At 29.1% G+C, this 20,535-nt stretch overlaps 1 protein-coding gene across 2 annotated transcripts; it reads left to right on the top strand.

Annotated features, from left to right (window-relative positions):
* The first annotated feature begins 13,213 nt into the window (after positions 1 to 13,213).
* LOC105142803 (transcription factor bHLH94-like) lies at positions 13,214 to 15,556 on the top strand. 2 transcript variants are annotated; one of them, XM_011050605.1, is made up of 4 exons: positions 13,214 to 13,371; positions 13,827 to 14,385; positions 14,502 to 14,915; positions 15,025 to 15,556. In XM_011050605.1, the coding sequence occupies exons 2-4, from the start codon at positions 13,861 to 13,863 to the stop codon at positions 15,121 to 15,123; spliced, it is 1,038 nt and encodes a 345-aa protein (XP_011048907.1). In that variant the 5' UTR covers positions 13,214 to 13,371; positions 13,827 to 13,860; the 3' UTR covers positions 15,124 to 15,556. The 2 variants fall into 2 exon arrangements, with proteins under 2 accessions (XP_011048907.1, XP_011048906.1); XM_011050604.1 differs by lacking the exon at positions 13,214 to 13,371 and having other exon boundaries at positions 13,668 to 14,385.
* Positions 15,557 to 20,535: the final 4,979 nt, after the last annotated feature.

Consider the following 20,535-nt stretch of genomic DNA (forward strand, 5'->3'; position numbering starts at 1 on the left):
TCAAATTACATTCAATGTTCACATGAAACTATAAATTTCTCTTCTTAGCTAATTTTTTTAGCATGCAAGGTCATCCTTTAAAAGAAATTCATGGTGTGCTGTGAAGATTGAATGTGTTTAGATTTTGAGTTTAGGAGTAAGAAAAATTAGGCCCGAACACATTCATATATATATATATATATATATATATATATGTCTTAGTCCTAATAGGTAAAGGATTAATAAATAAATAAATAAATAAAAATTAAAGCTAAAGGTATTTTCATTGTACACCTACATACATTTCACTAACCATAACAATAGTACAATTATTCTTTTTACTCTTACCAAAAAAAAAGAAGCATGGCCTAGGAGTTACACATAATTTGGTCTTTTCACGTAGCTATATTAGTCATAGAAAATTGATTAGGAGTAAATGAGTTTTTTTTTTTTGAATTTTTAAGTATAATGAGATTACAGATTATGTTTGAAAACAAAATTCTTAAAGTTCGCATGTAAGGTCCGTTTTATCTTTATATTTTTTAAAATATAATAAAATAAAAACTTTATCTTTAGAAGTAAAAATTATAAAGCTTGTGTTAAGAGGATTTTAATCTTTTCACTCTATTATTTTTTATTATTATTGAGTAGAGTGAGGGTGATTTGGTTTTTTAGTACACATTAAATATTATTTAAATAAAAAAAATTATGAGCACATGAAATATATAATTTAACACATGAGATATGCTAACACATCTTAAGCGGTATGCACGATACTTTTTAAAGGTCAAAAATACTTTATTGCCATATCGTTAGAATAACCTTCACATCCTCATTCATTTTAGTTAACACATGTCATTAATGGTAGTAGGTATACTTTTTTACCGACAAAACTTTTTTTGTTTTCTTTTATCTTCCCTTTGAAATTCCAAAGATGTCCTCTTTATTGCTATTTTAACTTTAATTCTTATTTTATTAATTTTTCTTTTTTATTTGTGATTTTTTTTTGTAAAAGTTTTATATAGTTTTAATTTTATATTTCAATTACAATTTATGATATATATATATATATATATATATATATTTTTTTTTCCTTATTCTTTTAATTTCTAATTTTTTGTTGACTTTTTGTATAATTTTTATTGGTTTTTAATTTTATCATTCAGGCCAAATTTATGTTATATTATATTTTTTAATTAGGTCTTCTTTTGGATTTTTTGTCCTCCTGTTAAAGTTATTTTTATTTTTAATTTCACCATTTGATAAAAAATTTATAATTACTCTCTAATTTATTTATTATTTTATTTTTTATCCTTATTTTTAATTACTTATTTTTTTTGGATCCTTTTGTATAATTTATTTTTCAATATTATCATTTAATATTTGATTTGTTGTGATTTGAGCTTCATGGTATTTACATGCATTATACTTTTGGTTTAATGACCTGATTCTTGGGTTTGAAAAGTTAATATAAGTTAATATTTAAAAAAAAATTAGCTTTATGGTTTTTTTCAGTTTTTTTTTTATTAGATCATCTCGATCTTGTGATTTAGATCACAAGTTTGATGGGTTGATCCTGATATGCTCACATCTTATTACATTTCTATCATTGTAACTCAGATTGATTTAGGTTGTTTTATATATTTTTTTTATTTAATTTTGTTTTTCCATATTTAATTAGCTAAAAATTAAACTGTAATAATTTTTTATTTTTTAAAATTTTTCTAGGTTATTGTGATTGATTTTTAAAAAACAAATGTTGGTGTATTTGTTATTATTATCTTTTTCTTCATCTAATTAAAATAAAATCAAATTATTTAACTAGGATTATAACTAAATCGTAGATTTTTATTCTTTCTTTACAATATATTTGCAACAATTAAACATAAAAAATTTATGAAAAAAAGATTCTTTTTTATTTGTGATTTTTTTTTGTAGAAGTTTTATATATTTTTAATTTTATATTTCAATTCCAATTTATGATATATATATATATATATTGTCCTTATTCTTTTAATTTCTAATTTTTTGTTGACTTTTTGTATAATTTTTATTGGTTTTTAATTTTATCATTCAGGCCAAATTTATGTTATATTATATTTTTTAATTAGGTCTTCTTTTGGATTTTTTGTCCTTCTCCTAAAGTTATTTTTATTTTCAATTTCACCATTTGATAAAAAAAATATAATTACTCTCTAATTTATTTTTTATTTTATTTTTTATCCTTATTTTTAATTACTTATTTTTTTTGGATCCTTTTGTATAATTTATTTTTCAATATTATCATTTAATATTTGATTTGTTGTGATTTGAGCTTCATGGTATTTACATGCATTATACTTTTGGTTTAATGACCTGATTCTTGGGTTTGAAAAGTTAATATAAGTTAATATTTAAAAAAAAATTAGCTTTATGGTTTTTTTCAGTTTTTTTTTTATTAGATCATCTCGATCTTGTGATTTAGATCACAAGTTTGATGGGTTGATCCTGATATGCTCACATCTTATTACATTTCTATCATTGTAACTTAGATTGATTTAGGTTGTTTTATATATATTTTTTATTTAATTTTTTTTCCATATTTAATTAACTAAAAATTAAACTGCAATAATTTTTTTATTTTTTAAAATTTTTCTAGGTTATTGTGATTGATTTTTTAAAAACAAATGTTGGTGTATTTGTTATTATTATCTTTTTCTTCATCTAATTAAAATAAAATCAAATTATTTAACAAGGATTATAACTAAATCGTATATTTTTATTCTTTCTTTACAATATATCTGCAACAATTAAACATATTTTTTTATGAAAAAAATATAATGTGATTTGATGGCATAGTATGGGCCCTCTTCTAGTAAAATATTAATTCAACAAGTATTGTTTTCCTAGAAAAGACAATTATATGTCTATAAGGTTTTTATTATTTAATGTAAAGTCCTTAAGAATTTGAATTCATACCATGTCTAAAAATATCTCTACCTTGGCTTGAATTTCCTTAATAGTAAAAAATCTCAACCTCCACCGTCAAACCATTCAAGGCCAAGTCATTTTGCTAATGGTTATAAAAAATCAAGTACAAGTAATGCTTGAACTTAAACAACAAAAGCAATTTTGTCAAAATATTAGCTAGCTTATCCTTAGTATTAAAGCACAATATCCTAACATCATTGTGTTTTGTCCTTTGTCCTCAAAAGAAACTTGTGATCTCTGGCCAATTTAATTATCACAATATATAATAGTTACATCCTAATTATAATTACAATTGAGCTAATTAAACACAATATATAATAGTTACATCCTAATTACAATTGAGCTAATTAGAATTAAACAAACCTTTCAATCAAATAATTTATTTACTTCAAAAATAAATTTGATCCTTCTAAATTAGAAGAGACATGCTCGATTTATTTAGATACAATGCATTTACAAATGAAAAGTAGATTGTTTACACAATATACATAATCATGGAGTGAACAATCTATAAAATGAAAATATATTAAAAGAAGCTAAAACCCATTAAAAAAACATTGTAGCTCTGGACTTAAGGTTATTGTTTATAGGAACAATGTAATGATGATTTTACCCATCCATTCAAAAAATTTAATATAGGCTTCTAGGGACATTAAAGCTTTTTCACATGGTCCATTAGTTATTATCAAATTAACTAGAAACAAATAAATATTTTTTAATTTTAATTGCATAGTAAAAAAACCAAATACCCTTTGGAAGAAAAAAAAAAAAAGGAACAAGCATCAAGGTGTTTATGGGTTTTTGTTTATGATAATGTAAGTTGATGAAAAATTTTATATTTGAACAAATATAAAAAAATAAAACAAAATTTAAAACCATAATGAAACAACTAAAATGCCCTTAAAAACAAAAAAAACAAAAATTAAATCATAGTTAAAGGGATTTTTCATCTTTTTATAATAGTTTTTTGATGATTGTAAAGTTAGTTTATAGACATTCTGACATTTCATCGAATATACAAAGAAAAAAAACATTGCACGTCATCTTTTTATAATAGTTTTTTGATGATTATAAAGTTAGTTTAGAGACATTCTAACATTTCATCGAATATACAAATAAAAAAGAAAAAAAAAACATTGCACATGTAGTGCACTCCCCAACATATGGGAGGCACCTATACCTTTTGAGTGGCATATATAGCTCCTCTCGTTATTCAAACATGCTCTTTGTTGTCATTGAAAGCACTGTCGTATTTTCTTGCCTTTGGAGTATGGCGTGAGTCAATGTTAATTCTTTTATTTTTCTTTTTATTTTCTCCTTTTTCCTCTAAAAATTATAGCTTAGTCCTCTTGCTTTAATTACAGTTTTTATTATTTTGATTACTAATTTTTGTTCTTGTTCTTTTTATAAAAGTTTTATTTATTATCAACTTCATCATTCCATCATTATTTGCTATATATTATCTTTGTCCAACTTGGTTCTTATTTTTTTTATTTAAATTATTTTGACCCTTTTGTAAAAGTTTTATGGGTTTTAAATTTCATCTTTCAGTCTAAATTGATGATATTATATTTTTTAAATTGGTTCTCATTATTTTAATTTTTAATTTTTTTGGCCTTTTTGAAAAAGTTATTATTCCCTTTTAATTTATCCTTCAATAAAAAATTTATTTTGATGAATTTATTTTTATGTCAATTGGGATCCTCATTCTTTTGATTTTTTAAGTTGTTTTGCTAAATTAATTTTTCTTTTTAATTTAACCCTTCAATTAAATATAAAATTTATTTTAATCTTCATTCATTTAATTTCTATTTTTTTAATAGTTTGTATAATTATAATTCTTTTTTTAATTTTATTATTTAATATTTTATTAGTTGAGAATTTCATGTTTATTTTTTTAATTAGATATGATACTTCAGGTTAATGACCCAGTCACAAGTTTAAAATGTTAAAACAGTTTTTTTTTCAAAAATAAAAATTAAATAATTTTTTTTATTTTTTATTAGATTATTCAATTTTATGATTTGAATTACGAGTTTGACAATATATATTGGGGTGGCTTAGCCTTGATTAATAGGATTATACTTTTATCTTAGAAACTTGGATTGATTAGGACTGCTTTTTTTATGTTTTTTTATTTTATTTTATTTTTTTATATTTAATGGGATGTGAATTGAGATATATCATTTATTACCTTTTAAGAAAAAAAAATTCCTAGATTTTTCTAATAACTTTTCTTTTTGAACTTGATTCATTTACTATAGTTTTATTTTATTTGTCAATTTAAAATAAAACTAGATTACTTGACCCCGGTCTATGACCCAAGTCATATTTGTTTTTTAAAAAAATATTTTTTTGACAACTTAATATTATTTATTGTGCAAAAGAATAATCCAGCCCCGCGGCGAAATGTGTGGGCACCGAAGCCAGTATACCAATGAGGAAATTAGCTTATGATTTTTATTTTGGACTCTTACAAAGCTATGTGCATGAATCCTTGAATTCTGGAACATAATAGACAGAGGTATATTGAAGAGTTGCTCTTTTCTAAAGTACATTGGACAACAGATGAAGAAAAACTGTAATATGAAAATTTTAAGGCCATTTCTTGACTTAATTGAGCGGTAAGTTGGGTGTATGTCGATTATATTATAGATTAATTAATATAGCCCCTATGCAAAATACAAAAAAATAATTGAAGTGTTAATTGTTAGGTAAGTTAGTGTGTCTAAACTACGTATGGTCTAATTACCTAGAGGGTGAGCTGTGATACACAAGGGTCCCTTGCACTCCAAGAAAGGACAAGGCATGGAATAGACCAGCTAATATCTTAGTTCACAATTCACCTTCCATCAGCAACAACAAAATCTGAATCCTTGAAAACCTTTTGGTCTCATTCACAACTAGGATCGATAGTGACAAAAATTTGCCAGTATCTCTATCGATCTCGATTTGATTGAACCAGATCCTTCTCAATTCTTCAAACCTAAATATTTAAGACGATCTTATGGGAAGACCCTTCGCTTTCAATGAACACCGATTCCCTGAGGAAGGCGGCATCCATTGCATTTGAACATCAAACTTCACCAATATCCTCGAAAGGGTTGTGAATTAGTTGCATTAATTTTACATTATTTGTCATATATGTAGCTATTGCAATAAATTTAGAGTTGACTTGGTATGATTACTAGAAGGTTTGACTTAGATTTGGGAGACCGTTTCCATTCGTGACTTAGCTTCTTGCATTAATTACTTTTTTTTATTTTATTTTTATTTTTTTGATAAGGATCGATCTTGGAAGTGGTCTAAAGATTGACCGGCCTAAGCCCTAATGCCTATTGTGATCGACCTAGCTAGTCCCAATTATGGTGAATTTTATAACATTATAAAGCTAAAAGATTTTACCTAAATTTTTAGGATCCTCGGACTGGTCATCAAATCCCTTCAAGATACTTCATTTTGTTGTTCCCTCATTTTAATTTTTGGTGGTATAATATTGCTTTTTGTTTTTTCTTTCCTTTTCTTTTTTATTTTTGGATAGATTATGTTCTGAGTTGACATGCAAATGAGGTGTGGCTGATGTTATAATTATAAGAACAACTGAAAAAATGATGTCCTAGGAAGTTGGAATGTGTGTATATAACATAAAAAACGAATATTGTCAAGTTCTAATTGGTTGATTGATATCCAAGTTTATGTATTTTCAAGGGAATATTGCTTTAAGTTGTATGATCCAAAGTTTAATAAGTTATTTAAATATAAAATGGAGTATTAGGTAGAAAGTTCTGATCATATAACTTATAATAATGAACGCATCAGGACAATGGTTGGTCTAGAATCTAGCTATTTAATCTTTTCTTCCCATTTTATAGGATCCAATGGATCGTGCATGCGAATTTGCTAACACCTATGATAGATCAATTCACCCAAGAAAAAAACATTTTCAAAATTGTATACCTACCTGCTAAGTTAATTCGTTGCATTGTGAGTTCATAATACCTACATACCTACCTGCTGAGTTCATTGTAAATTCATAATACCTACATGCTCGCCCTTAATTTCTCAAGTTCCGCTTGATTTAGTTTCCAAATTTCTTTTTTAGAAAAAGATAAAAAAAAAAATATATTGTCCTGAGATAGTTAATCTGTAAAGGATATGAAAATATATAAAGGATGGTTGGATATTCAAAACATTTGATTTGTGTGTTTAGCATTACGGTAGATAATGTTTTTAAAAAATATTACACTTTTGACAATACAACAAAATATTTTTTTTTAAGATTTTTTAAAACATGAATTTAATGTTTTTGAAGCCAAATATATTTTTAAAATGCATCCAAACCAGTTCTAAATGCATAAACAAACGATACAACCAAATGTTTCAAGTATCAGTTTAATTATTATAGAAACATCTTGTTTACAGAAAAACAACCTGTCACCATGATCTGAACACATATATACATGATATCCTTTGAGATTGCATATCCATTGAATTGGATGCTTCGAGCATCCAACTCACAGGTTTGTTGTGGAGGCACTTTCTTGTTCATATAAACAGCCCAGCATCTTCTCCCCTCTTCCCTTGATACTGTTATTGCAGAATGTTTGGAACATTGGAGAAAATTATCATGTATATTTAAATATGTCAAGAAAACAATTCAACCTAAAATTAATTTACAAGAAAGAATGGAGATAGTGATGTTAGATTTGTTATTAAAATTTAATATCATATAAAAAATAATTTAACCTAAAAATTTAAATTACTAGATAAAGTTAAAATGAATAATTTTAAGTTATTTTTTAAAACATCTTATTAAACCAAATGAAAAATCTATATTATTATGTGTGCTTAATTTTTTAATTTAATTAAAAGAAATGAGAGGATAGTAAAATAAATATCCACTCGATAAAACTCTAAAAAGTATTTTAATCTAAGATTTTAAATTATTTAATAAAATTTAAATAATTATTTTATATTATACTCCCACGTCTCTTTACTAGAAAAATACTAGTAAAAAAGAGAGAAAAAAATCCCCACAACAAAACTTAGTGGGAAAGTAGATGGTACGGATCGGGTTTATTTCTTGGCAGCAATAGGCCAGAATATTCTTGAAACTTTTTTAGGTTGATGATGCTTGAAACCATCAATAAAAGATTTTGGATTATCAGGTAGAGTGAGACAATTTTTCTTTTTAATCCAAAATATTCTTCTTTCTTTTTAAACATGTGTACGTGTCTATCCATTCACATGAACACTCAATTCCTTATCCTTTGAATTAGATGTTATACATATATAATATGCCTTCGTATTCGGAAAGTTGCTACAAACACTCACATAACTACGATACTAAGCTTGTTCACTGAATATATATGGCATTAGATAGAGAAAATTAACCTATAAAACACGTAAAATTAAGAAATATGGCATATTCATCATCATCATTTTTTCCCTCTTTTTTTTTTTTTTTTTTTTTGTGAGCGTATGTAGGCATTCATGCTTTGCAGTTATTTCTGATTGATGGATTTAAAATTACAGGGTCCAATTTTCTAGTTTACATTATTGGTAAACTACCAGGTACATCATCCTATGTGCCGACTAATGTCCATTAAATTACTGTGTTCAGTACTAATGACTGTAGGACCACTGAAAAGGATAAATGTATAAGTTACGAATAATGTTATTAGCTTCAGACGTATCATGGAAAGCAACTTGGATTATTGATTAACTAATTATGGATTAATATTATTGGGCAAAAGGTACTTGGAAGCAGCTTGTGTATTATTTATTCCTGTTAAAAAATACTTTTATGATTGATTGGTCAATGATTCCTATAGGAAATTAAGGAAAATGTTGCCAATTCGAATAGGGAACTTAGATTTTTTTTTTTTATGAACATGTTTTTTTAAAAATATTAAATTAACATTTTTTAAGTATTTTTTTAATAATTTTAATGTGTTTATGTAAAAATTAAAAAATATATAAAAAAATATTTTTTAATTAAAAAACATTAAAAAAAAACCAAAATGCAACAAACACATCAAAATAAAAAATAGATTTCTTTTGGGATAACCCCTCGTGCATTACTTAATACTCCATTTGATATCAAGGTAAGAGATGTCATCGTTTAGATCCTTGATGTGGGCACGTTTCTAAGTTTGGTCATATTGTTCATGTTTGCTAGTATTTTTTTTATATATATATATATATACACACACATTTATATATATGTATGTATGTATGTATATAAAACTATTGAATTAACTTTTCATCTAACCATGTATAAATTAATATAAATGTTGGTTTTGGAGGTAGAAATTAAGTTTTCTTCTAGTTATTTCTTAAATCAGAGCGTTTTAATTTTCATGATCCCAAGATTGTTGCTAAATGTATAATTTTTTGTTTGATATTATAGTGTGATGCGGTTTGAAATGTTTTTAGAATTAATTATAATTTTAAAATTTTAATTTATTAAACCTTTTTTTATCGTAATTGGTAAAAAATTGAGTTTTAAAAGGCTATAATTTATAGATTTTTATCAACATGTTTTTTTAAATTTTTTTATTTAAAAAAATATTAAATTAATATTTTTTAAGTCTTTTTTATAATTTTGATGTGTTAATATTCAAAATAAAAAAATCTTCGGAAAAAACACAGATTTCTTTTGGAAGAAACCTTAAATTAACCCCTAATGCATTACTTAATACTCAATTTAATATCAAGATAAAAGATGTTATCGTTTATATCATTGATGTGCACACATCTCTATGTTTGGTCTTATTGTTCATGTTTGCTATTAATTGTTTTTTTTTTAAAAAAAACAAAGCTATTGAATTAAGTTTTCATCTAACCATGTATAAATAAATAAAAATGTTGGTTCTAGTTAGAAATTAAGTTATTTTCTAGTTACATCTTAAATCAGAACATGTGGTTAGAGATTTTTTAGACTAATTATAATTTTAAAAATGATTTAGTTTTCATTTATTAAACCTGCTTGTACAAAATATGAGTTTATAAGAAGCTATAATTTATAGTTCTTCTTAAACTTGTTTTTTAATCACGCTAATATAATACAAAACATGCATTAAACCTTCCTTTTTTATGTACTTGTTTTTAGATGGAATACAAATAGTTGGATCCGAATTCTCTGTTTCCCAAGAAACTTGTTTGTTCAAGAAATACTCAAAGAAGTCGAGAATCTAAAGATGGGCTCTCATTCTTTTGAAACTGTAGAAACAAAAGGCTGCCTTTTGCAGTGACCTTGGGAACGAAATTCATGCATAATGTACAATACTAACTATCCCTATATAAATTATGTATTATACATTATGTAATAGTAATGTACAGTATGAATGGCTAGTTTGTTTTGTCAAATAGATTCCTCACGTGCGACTGTATCAGATAAATCATACCAGTGTAGCTGGCCTTCATCACTGCGAGAATCTCTTCTATGTCAGTCTTTTTTATTTTTCACTTATCTCAATGGATTCGTACATTCAACCCATATTATTACAAAATGACGAACCTTCAAGTTTTTCTTCAGAAGTTTTCGGCGGTTCATGGTGGCTCCTGTGACTCGATTCCATGTTTCGAGTTCTTGCCTCGTGCTTTATGCAGGCTTGCACGCAAAGATAAGGGTGTGGAGTAAGTGAATCTTTTGTTATTCCGGACTCGATGACCTAAAACCTAGCTCGAACTAGGTTTTGCTATGAACAAATTCTTTGTATCAAAACAATATATATATTAAATTATAACTGGAATTCACCCATCAACATCCAGTTTATAATACGAGTCTTGAACAGGGTTAACTCTTTTAATGAGTCTTACATCCATAATTCGAGTCGATGCTACTTATTTTGTCATGCTAGAGGACATTTTCTCTACTCGAAAAGAAATTATATACGTGTGTGTGTGTGTGAGTGTCATTTTCCAACAAATAAATAGTTAAAGCCTTGAAGGAAAAGGTGTTATGAGTGGAGATTAACTTTAAGGATAAGGAATTTGGGAGTTTGGCTATATAGGTGAAACATCCTACTCACGGAATAAAATACTTTACATTTATGAGTTAACATAAAAATAAAAAATTGTTTGAAAATAATAGAAACCTCCTAAAATCTTGAAAGTTTTCAATTATATATATACCCTCTGATTTTATATGTTTTTCGCCTTCAAATATCAATTACTTAATTATTTTAATTCCCTCCCCTCTACTTTTTTATTTATTTATTATTATTACTTAATTTTGTTTTCCCCTCCCCTCTACTTCTAAACCTTTTGTTTTGCCCTTAAATATAAACACATTGTGATATTCATATATCGTAGAGACACTAGTTCCTGCCCGATTGAAAATTACATAAAGAATTGAAGATGAACACAGATTAATTACACCTAAAGAGTCTGTTCACACCATAATACTCATCTATCATATGTATATATATATATATATTTTAATCTTTGATGATAAATGATTGTTAACTTTTTTGGAACAAATCAAGGCTTAAAGTAGACCGACTGCTCTAGGCGTTAACAGATCAAGGTGCAGGTCGGTAGCGGTATAAAGTTAAAATGGCCAATATAATTACATAAAATCCAGAGTATCGGTTACGCTAGAAAATAAAAAAATAAAAAAAAAATTGAACAGAGACAAGAGAAAGCTAACCCGTTTGTTGCTGCATGTGGTATTTCGTTACTGTCCTAAAACCTGGGGCAGATGGGACTTTAATCACCACTTTCTTTACAGAAATCCAATTTTTTAATTATGTGGCCCATGATTTGCCACCCATTCAAGCTTTATCCATCGATGTATTTACAAAAACACGAGTATAATAAAGTGAACAAGACACTATTTTTAATTTCCTTCTGTGGTTTTTTTTTATTAGTAGATTTTCATTTTTAGTACTTAGTTAGCTTCCAATATTTAATTTAGTTTATTATTTTTTTATCATATTTATTTTCCATATTTTTTTAGATATGTAATCCTTAAAAAAAACCATGTATTGAGCTCAAGTTAAACAATAATTCTTGATTCTTACTAAAAATTGGAGAAGAAAAATAAGAAATTGGCTACTGTGACAGCTTGATGTTTATATCATTTTCTGTCCCAATTTAAATACTTTTTTTAATATCATTTCGAGACAATTCATAAAAGAAAATTCTTACATATATATATATATATATATATATGGATAGATAGATAGAATTGATAGTTGTGTTGTGAATGCTGCAAGTATCTAAAACTTCCATGATACTGATTTTAGGCATGCATGCACCCGCTTAACGTCAACTAGATAGCACAGGCAATATGCGGCAAAAGATTTAAGTTTCAAGTTTATCACTGGGTGTTCTTATCTTAGCCAACAGGATATTTAAGATCATTCTTCAAATCTCATTCACAATTCATATGAGGAAGGGGAATAACTAGAGATGTTGGCAATGGTTAGTGAGCTAGATGCCTTCCTCTTCCTCTTCCTCTTCTTGTTTGTGTGTGTATATATATTATTGGGATTCAGATTTTAAGTCACAATTGAATTACTATTTCTTAAAATATTTTAATTAGGATGTGATTATGTGAGGAATTTACTTAGAGATTAAAAATTTTAATCATTTAATTTTAGTGTGTGAAACAGGTTCAGGAATATATGAATTGCTGATGAAATCAAATAATATGTATAAGAATGAATAAAAAGTACGAATTGATTATTGTGCGGTTGTTGAAGAACAAGGAGCTTCCACTTAAAGAGAATAAAATAATAGTAGTATAAAATAATATTTGGTTAGTGTTTTGAGATAGAATAGTGTAAGACAATGAATATAGAATGAATACCTCTCTCTTGTATTTTTTATTTTAAAATAATATAATTTAACTTTAAAATTATATGGGAGATAAATTTATTATTTTTTTCTAAAATAAAAAATACAATAAAGAAAAGAAAAGGTTATAGTCTAGCTAGGATCTATTCCAAATTAAGTGGCGACGTTGAGAAATAATGTAAATTTAATTAATTTATGTAATTTGAAAAATATTTCTTAAAATTACAAGTTCCACTTTATTTTTTGTTAGCCTACAAAAATGAGTATCCTATTTTAATTTAACAAAGAGGTTTTTTTTTTTTTTTTGTATTACTGAGAGAGTAAAAAGCAAAAAAGAAGAAGAAGAAGAAGGAGAAATAGAGCATGTATATATATTGTTATTTTTTTCAAAAAGAAAATTAATCCAATATTGTGGCCTCCACTCCTCTCTTTTTCAATAAAAACTCAATACCATTTTCACGTGCAATATGCTGTAGATCATTTGTTTCATAATAAGGCCTTTAAAAGCTCAGCTTCTCCATCCACACAAGACCCAAAAAGCAGAAAGCCTCTCTTCTTTTTGGGTGCTTTCTGTTCTGCTACTCTTCTCCTGCGTGTTGTTTTTTTTTTTTTTTTATTACAAGTTCCACTTTATTTTTTGTTAGCCTACAAAAATGAGTATCCTATTTTAATTTAACAAAGAGGTTTTTTTTACAAGTTCCACTTTATTTTTTGTTAGCTAACAAAGAGGAGTATCCTATTTTAATTTAACAAAGAGGTTTTTTTTTTTTTTTTTTATTACTGGAGAGGAAAAAACCAAAGAAGGAGAAATAGAGCATGTATATATATTGTTATTTTTTTCAAAAAGAAAATTAATCCAATATTGTGGCCTCCACTCCTCTCTTTTTCAATAAAAACTCAATACCATTTTCACGTGCAATATGCTGTAGATCATTTGTTTCATAATAAGGCCTTTAAAAGCTCAGCTTCTCCATCCACACAAGACCCAAAAAGCAGAAAGCCTCTCTTCTTTTTGGGTGCTTTCTGTTCTGCTACTCTTCTCCTTTGTGTTGTTTTTTTTTTAAAAAAAAAAAATACACTGAGTTTCTTATAAGAGAGAAAGAGATGGCACTGGAGGCTGCAGTCTTTCAACAAGACTGGTTTGGCCACAGCAGCAAAGAGCTCTACAACTTGCTTGGTGGGAATTGGAGCTATGACTTTGGCCTAGACCAAAATGAAGAAGATCAAGACAACAGCTGCTCTTCTTATTTTCTCGAGAACCAAACAGAAACATTTCTTCAAGAGGACTGGAACTCTTTCCAACCATCTAATTCCATGGTGCCTCACTTGAATGATTTGCACCTAACATGTAGCAACAATATTCCATCCTCATCAGATGCAAGCATTGATGCAGCAAATGGACTATTGAGTACTGCTCCTCCAACTAGTGATCGTCATCAGCACTTGGGTGATTCATCAACAATGCCTGCTACCCGTGTTAAGAGAAGGAGATCGAGGAGTAAGAAGAACAAAGAAGAGATTGAGAATCAAAGAATGACTCACATTGCTGTAGAGAGAAACAGAAGAAAGCAAATGAACGAGTATCTTTCAGTTCTGAGAGCTTTAATGCCTGAGTCTTACGTTCAAAGGGTATCTCTCATTTCCCTCTCCTCCTCATTTTCTTGCTTAGTTTTATCTCTTGGTAACTTTCTTGTATGGCCTGCAAAGTTTCTTTCTCTTAAGCAGTAATTAACTTTAATTTTTAGGGTGATCAAGCATCAATTATCGGAGGTGCTATTAATTTTGTCAAGGAGCTTGAACAAAAGATGCAAGTGCTTGGTGCCTGCAAAAAAATGAAGGAAAACTCTGATGGTGATAATCAGCAACATGTTTCTTCACTGCCTTTCTCTGAGTTCTTTACATTTCCGCAGTACTCAACAAGCTCAATTCATTTCGAAAACTCTGTTGGCAAGAATGAAAAGTTGCATAAGACTCAATCTACTATAGCTGACATAGAAGTGACCATGGTAGAGAGTCATGCCAACCTCAAAATAAGATCGAAAAGGCGGCCGAAACAGCTCTTGAAGGTTGTATCTGGGTTGCATAGCATGCGCCTCACTGTTCTTCACCTAAATGTCACGACGGTTGATCAAATTGTGCTTTATTCGCTAAGTGTCAAGGTAATTTCTTTACAGCCTAGACAAAAAGAAAAGGAAAAAGAAAAGAATAAAGAAAAAAAGGAACCCAGCTAAGGTTTTAACATTTATGATGGCTTGATCATTATTGCAGGTAGAAGATGATTGTAAGCTGACTTCAGTGGACGAGATTGCTACAGCAGTGTATCAGATGCTAGGTAGGATTCAAGAAGAGTGTGTGCTGAATTGTTAGAAAGTTTACTATTAATTTTCCTTTGTGGTTGGCCCTCTACACACCATATGAGGGCAATTTCTGCATTTTTAGGCAGTCTCTGAAAGGTTCATCGCAACTAATGTCTCTCCCATTTTATTCCTAGTGTAGCTTATTTTGGTTGGTCTAATTTGGATGTTTCTGTTCCTCTATTTTGTAACTTTTTCTCCACCTTTTTCTTTTTGTAGTTTTTCTAGAGCATCTTTTGTATGAGCCATACATAGATGCTTGGTCAATTCAAACCATCTTTAATGCCTTGCCCAAGCATATTTTTTGTTCTAGTTTGTACTAATACTCTCTCCTAACCTCTACGGCTCAACCTTTTTCCTCTCTTTAAGATCTTACTGTTTTCAGCCTCTATCATAAGAATTATCTGTGCTGCGATTTATAATATTGTAGGTGCTTAAATGGGCCATGGCTGAAACTTTTGCCTTTCAAATCTGTCAAACCTCTGGACCATATGTTTCCCTCTACCAGGTTTTGGCACTTCATTTAAGATGATCAAAATATATTTTTTCAATCTTATATTTTATATATATTTGTCCGCAATCCAAATTTGGCGTCAAACCAGTCTTTAGCTACCATTTCACCAGCAAATTAATATCTTCCTTCATGGCACCCCCAAAAGATACAACCCTGGAGATAATTGATCACTTGGACTAGTGATGCGTAATTAGTTCAAGTTTTGTACAATCTGCTTGAACATGTCTATATGATATTCTGCTGGTGACTGATCATATTATTGCTGATTGAATCAACTTTTCAGATGGACAAAAAATTGCAAGAGTCCAAATGCGAAATTCGAATATATAGCTTTATAAAAGTGATGTAGGTTTCCTAATAAGAGTACGTACAGCAAACATAATTCACATGGCTAGATAAATAATGCATGTCCAATATCATATTTTTCAGCAAGTCAGAAGAAGCACACTCTGAGAATCAAGATTTTGAACTCAGAAAAGCGTAAAGGTGATGTATCAGAACCTCATGAACGTGAAACTCAACAGAAGGCTGCCATGATGAGCAGCCTTAAGAAGAGCTAAGCTCGCTCTGCATCTCTGAATTTCTTTTAACACAGCCTGCACATTGAAAGATATACATGAAACCTGAATTTAATCCACTTCACCCAATTTGATCATTTTAGTGTCCAAAGACATGGTCGAATCTTGTGTAGGACTAGATTAGGGTGTTGATGAACTTATGTTTGTGGCATCAAATCAAAATCACTTGTGCATTGAGATTGTAATTGTAGCCCCATCAAATTGTACGTGTTCACGGCCGAATCCCTAGGCAAAAAGTTGATATGGTGGTAGGGTTGAGTGTCTTTTGAGAGATGGATTTAAAGAGAATAAAGTTTATGCATGACAATGAATTGATAAAAGGGAAAACTGAGTATTAAGTATTTTTTGGTAAAAATCTTAGCACGCAGATTATGAATTAGCATGTTTTGAAATATTTCATAATAACAATAATAATAATAATGTCTCCAAGGACCAGGGCTAAAACAACAGTCGTTTGGTCTCACTCTCTATTTCTGTTTCTCTTATATTTTTGGTTGGTGGACATATTTCAAGTTTATAATAATGTCTCCAAGGGACCAGGGCTAAAAAAACAGTCGTCTCGTCTCGCTCTCTTTTCATGTTTCTCTATTATTTTTGGTGTGTGTGTCTATATATATATAAAATCGAGGAAATGAACAAATCACTCAATCAAAAAATTATTTACATTATCTAATCAAAAGAGATGATCAAGCATTTTATATAATATTTTATTTTCTTATATGTCTTGTTTTATGGGTATATAAACTCTCCATAAGTTGAATATAAAAAATAGAATCAAATTATCAAATAATATCATGTTGTTCTATTCTAAATTTAGTTTGATTGGAATTTGATTCGATAAGCTCAACTTAATTATTGATCAATTAAAATTGTTTATTGATAATAATCATTTTAATAAGCAGATGAGGCTACAATAATAATTAATAAAAGTGATGTTAATGTATGTCAAAGTCATAAAAATTAAAATTATTATGAATTTTTGGGGATGTGTTAAATAAATAATCGAGGTAAATATACTTGACTAATCGGTAAAAGGAAGAAATGAAGTAATTGAATGAATTAAGACAATCAAGAAATGATTTTTGTCATCTAATCAAAAGGGATAAGTTAGAATAAAAAAAATATTTGGGGTGCAGAGTATGTAAGATTGAGGGATTTGATTAAAAAATTCCTAAACTGTAGAATAATCATATAAAAACAATTCTTGGAAGTGCGATGGACTCCCCTCCCCCTGCTAACTGAGCTGGCATTTCCATCAACCGCTAACCTTGCGATGCTACATGGTATTAGAAGTTGCACGATCCAATTTTAACATGGAGACAAGCCACATTCACATGCAAAGGAGTTCTGTAACATTAGTGCTTTTAGTGTACTGCCAAAGCAATCAATTTTACATACAGCCCCTTGCAATTATTAGAGGAGAAAGGGCACTTTTGAGGCTAAAAATTTAAAAAACGTAAAGCTAGCTATTTTTTGGTATTTTTTTATTTATATCAAGACTTGGATAACTGAGACAATTTACTGTATTTGATTGAATGTAAAATGAACTAAAGAGGATGTTTCTTGCTGTTTAACTTTACCTGTGGAATACCAATGATATGACTATACATGGCATTTTAAAGATAAGACATCACCATTGTTTTAAACAAAGTTATTAAATAATCCTGGACTGGGTTATGACCCGATCTTAAGTTTAGATTATGGGTTATACTCATTTAAAATAGAAAGTTTCATAATGTTACTTTGAAAAAAAATTAAGAGATTATACTAAATTTTAATATAAATTGACTCACTATATCATCAATGTTTTATCAAATTAATTTTTATTCAATTTAATATAAAATTTGAGCTAAATCAGGCCCAGTCTAATACTACTAACTTCAGATAAGACTAACAAGTTAAGTTAAGTGAGAATATGGTTTTCTTTTTTTCAATGTTACTTTTCAAATACACTATTGAGGGTCAAGATCCTTAGGTAGGTGCACAAATCATATTTTAAATTCATGAACAAGCTCTGAGTATTATTTTGGAAGATTCTATCACTCAACTCTCTCTCTATCACCCCTTTTGTTTTGCTTGCTTGTTTTATAGCGAGGTAACAAGTAGTTGAAGGATTCCAATCTAACCCATTCGGCCCCATGCACAAATACAATACTAGTTAAATTACTGTTCTGCGAAAGCTTTGTATCTTAAAGCGATCAGCTAGTTGTATCTCAAAAGCTGAAGGAAGAAAACACACAGAGAAATCCGAAGGTAAGTATTGCACTACATATCATTGAAATGCGGGCAAAGTTTTGAAGAAAAATCACTATATAGAGACCTCTTGTGTATCATAAATTGCAAAGGTGTAAAGCAGTAACAAAACATGGACAATTGATGAGAAAAAATGGAGAAAAACATAGAATAATCATTCTTGTCAAGGACAGGAATGAACAAAACATACTAATGCATCCATTGACCCAGAGTGAATCATAATCCAGACATAAGAAAAAGGAACTAAAATCCATTTCTTCCTTTTTTTTTTATTTCATCACAGTAACATTTGTTTCTTTATATAATGCTGGTTAACAAAAATAAAGAGGCTATGACCTGTGCAGTGGTCATATTCCCAACAGTACTGGACACGAACGAAGCTGGGCAGTGCAGTCCCAACCCAGCTCCTTGAGTCACTGAAGCCCACATTCAAACAAAAAGAATAGATGCATAAATGGATTTTAACCCATTGGGAAAGATGCATCCTTGCTATTAGCTTCACCCCATGCCCTCCTCTGCTGAGTCTATGCATGTCAATCGTTAAAATTAATGTAAAATTAATTCCAATAATTATTAAAATTACTTCTTATTTATAATTTTGATCTTAATATTGCTATTAAATTCATGTTTGATCTTAATAATTAATATTGCATAGTTATTTATAAATCCTAAAAATCTAAAACTTAGTTGACGCTGAATTCCAACACTCCTCTCAATGTTAGCTGTCATAATGTTTCTCTTTCCCATCTCTTCATAAAAGGTAATTTAACCATTGTGCTCAACATCAGGATTTGATGTCTGTCCTTAGAATTAGAAGATTTGTCGATTTGATTAATCATAAAAATCTTGACTTCAATCCCTTTTAAATGAGACTTGTCATTTTAGTTATATATATATTGTAAAAATTTGTATGGAGCTTTTATTCCATTTACTTCTATCAGTCTCAAAATAAACTTTAAAGAAGCAACTCTTATATCATAAATTTGTATTAATGGGTTTTGACGAAATCACGTTGAACTTATCCAAAATATTATATCATATTTACACAAAATAAACTTACGTAGGTAAATATATTCTTTAGTATTATTATTTATTTATTATGACCAATATTTGTTACTGACAATATTTGGACTCACGCATATATAAAATTAAAAAGAAAATGAACATAAACAGCATATAACACAATCACAACTTGAATATTTGTCCGGATTTGAAGTTAGCCTTCAGGGTGGAGAAAGGACAGAAGATTGATGAAAATAAAACTGGGCCCCGCGGTGTGTGTATCTCACATGTTGACCAATTAAATTTTCTGTGTTGGAGAGCTCGTGCTTGCCACTCTCAGAATCTACCAAAACCAAATAATTTTTTAATTGAGATTGCAAAGGTTTGTGGCTTGAGTTTCTTCAAGTGGACTGCCAAAAGAGGTAGGCTGAGGGTTCATTTGATGGCGAGGAAGAGAGCGAGGTTGCTGTGACTGGAGGCTGGTGTGGGTAGTGATTCAATGGTGGTGGTTTCTGGTGTCGTGGCTGTTGAGGAGAAGGTGATGTTATCATCACTTTGAATTGTTGTCCTTTGAGTAATTGCTATCATTTGTTGCTGGTGTAGGGTTCGTCATTGTTGCCGTTGGTAGTGAATAGAGTGGATAGACTGCAAGGATGAGTGAAGGAGGGGGCTGGTGTGAGTGTTTGGTGAGAAGGCTTTTCGGGTCTATAGTGAGGAAGGAGGAGACTAGGGCGGCTGTTACAGTGAGAAGCAGCAACAATGGGTTGTCTTCGCTAGGAGGTTGGTGGATGATTGAAGAGGAAGATGACAATCAGTGAAGAGGAAGATGACATGATTGGTTATTGGGGTTGAGGAGAGGCTGGTTTCTGTTATGGTGGGTATGATTGAGATGATGGCTAGTAGTGATGGCTCTATTGGCTGGACCGTGGCAAGATAGCAAAAGCAATGTGGCTAACGGTGGCCATGGTTGGGAAGATGGGATGTTGTGTGTTCTTGTCTTGGAGATGAAAGGGATTGGTTGAAAACTGCAAAAACCTCCAGTGTTCTTTGCTGGCGTTCTGGGTAAATCTAGGGCTTG

This window comes from Populus euphratica, unplaced genomic scaffold (genome assembly GCF_000495115.2).
Source record: "Populus euphratica unplaced genomic scaffold, PopEup_1.0 scaffold146.1, whole genome shotgun sequence".
NCBI lineage: Eukaryota > Viridiplantae > Streptophyta > Magnoliopsida > Malpighiales > Salicaceae > Populus > Populus euphratica.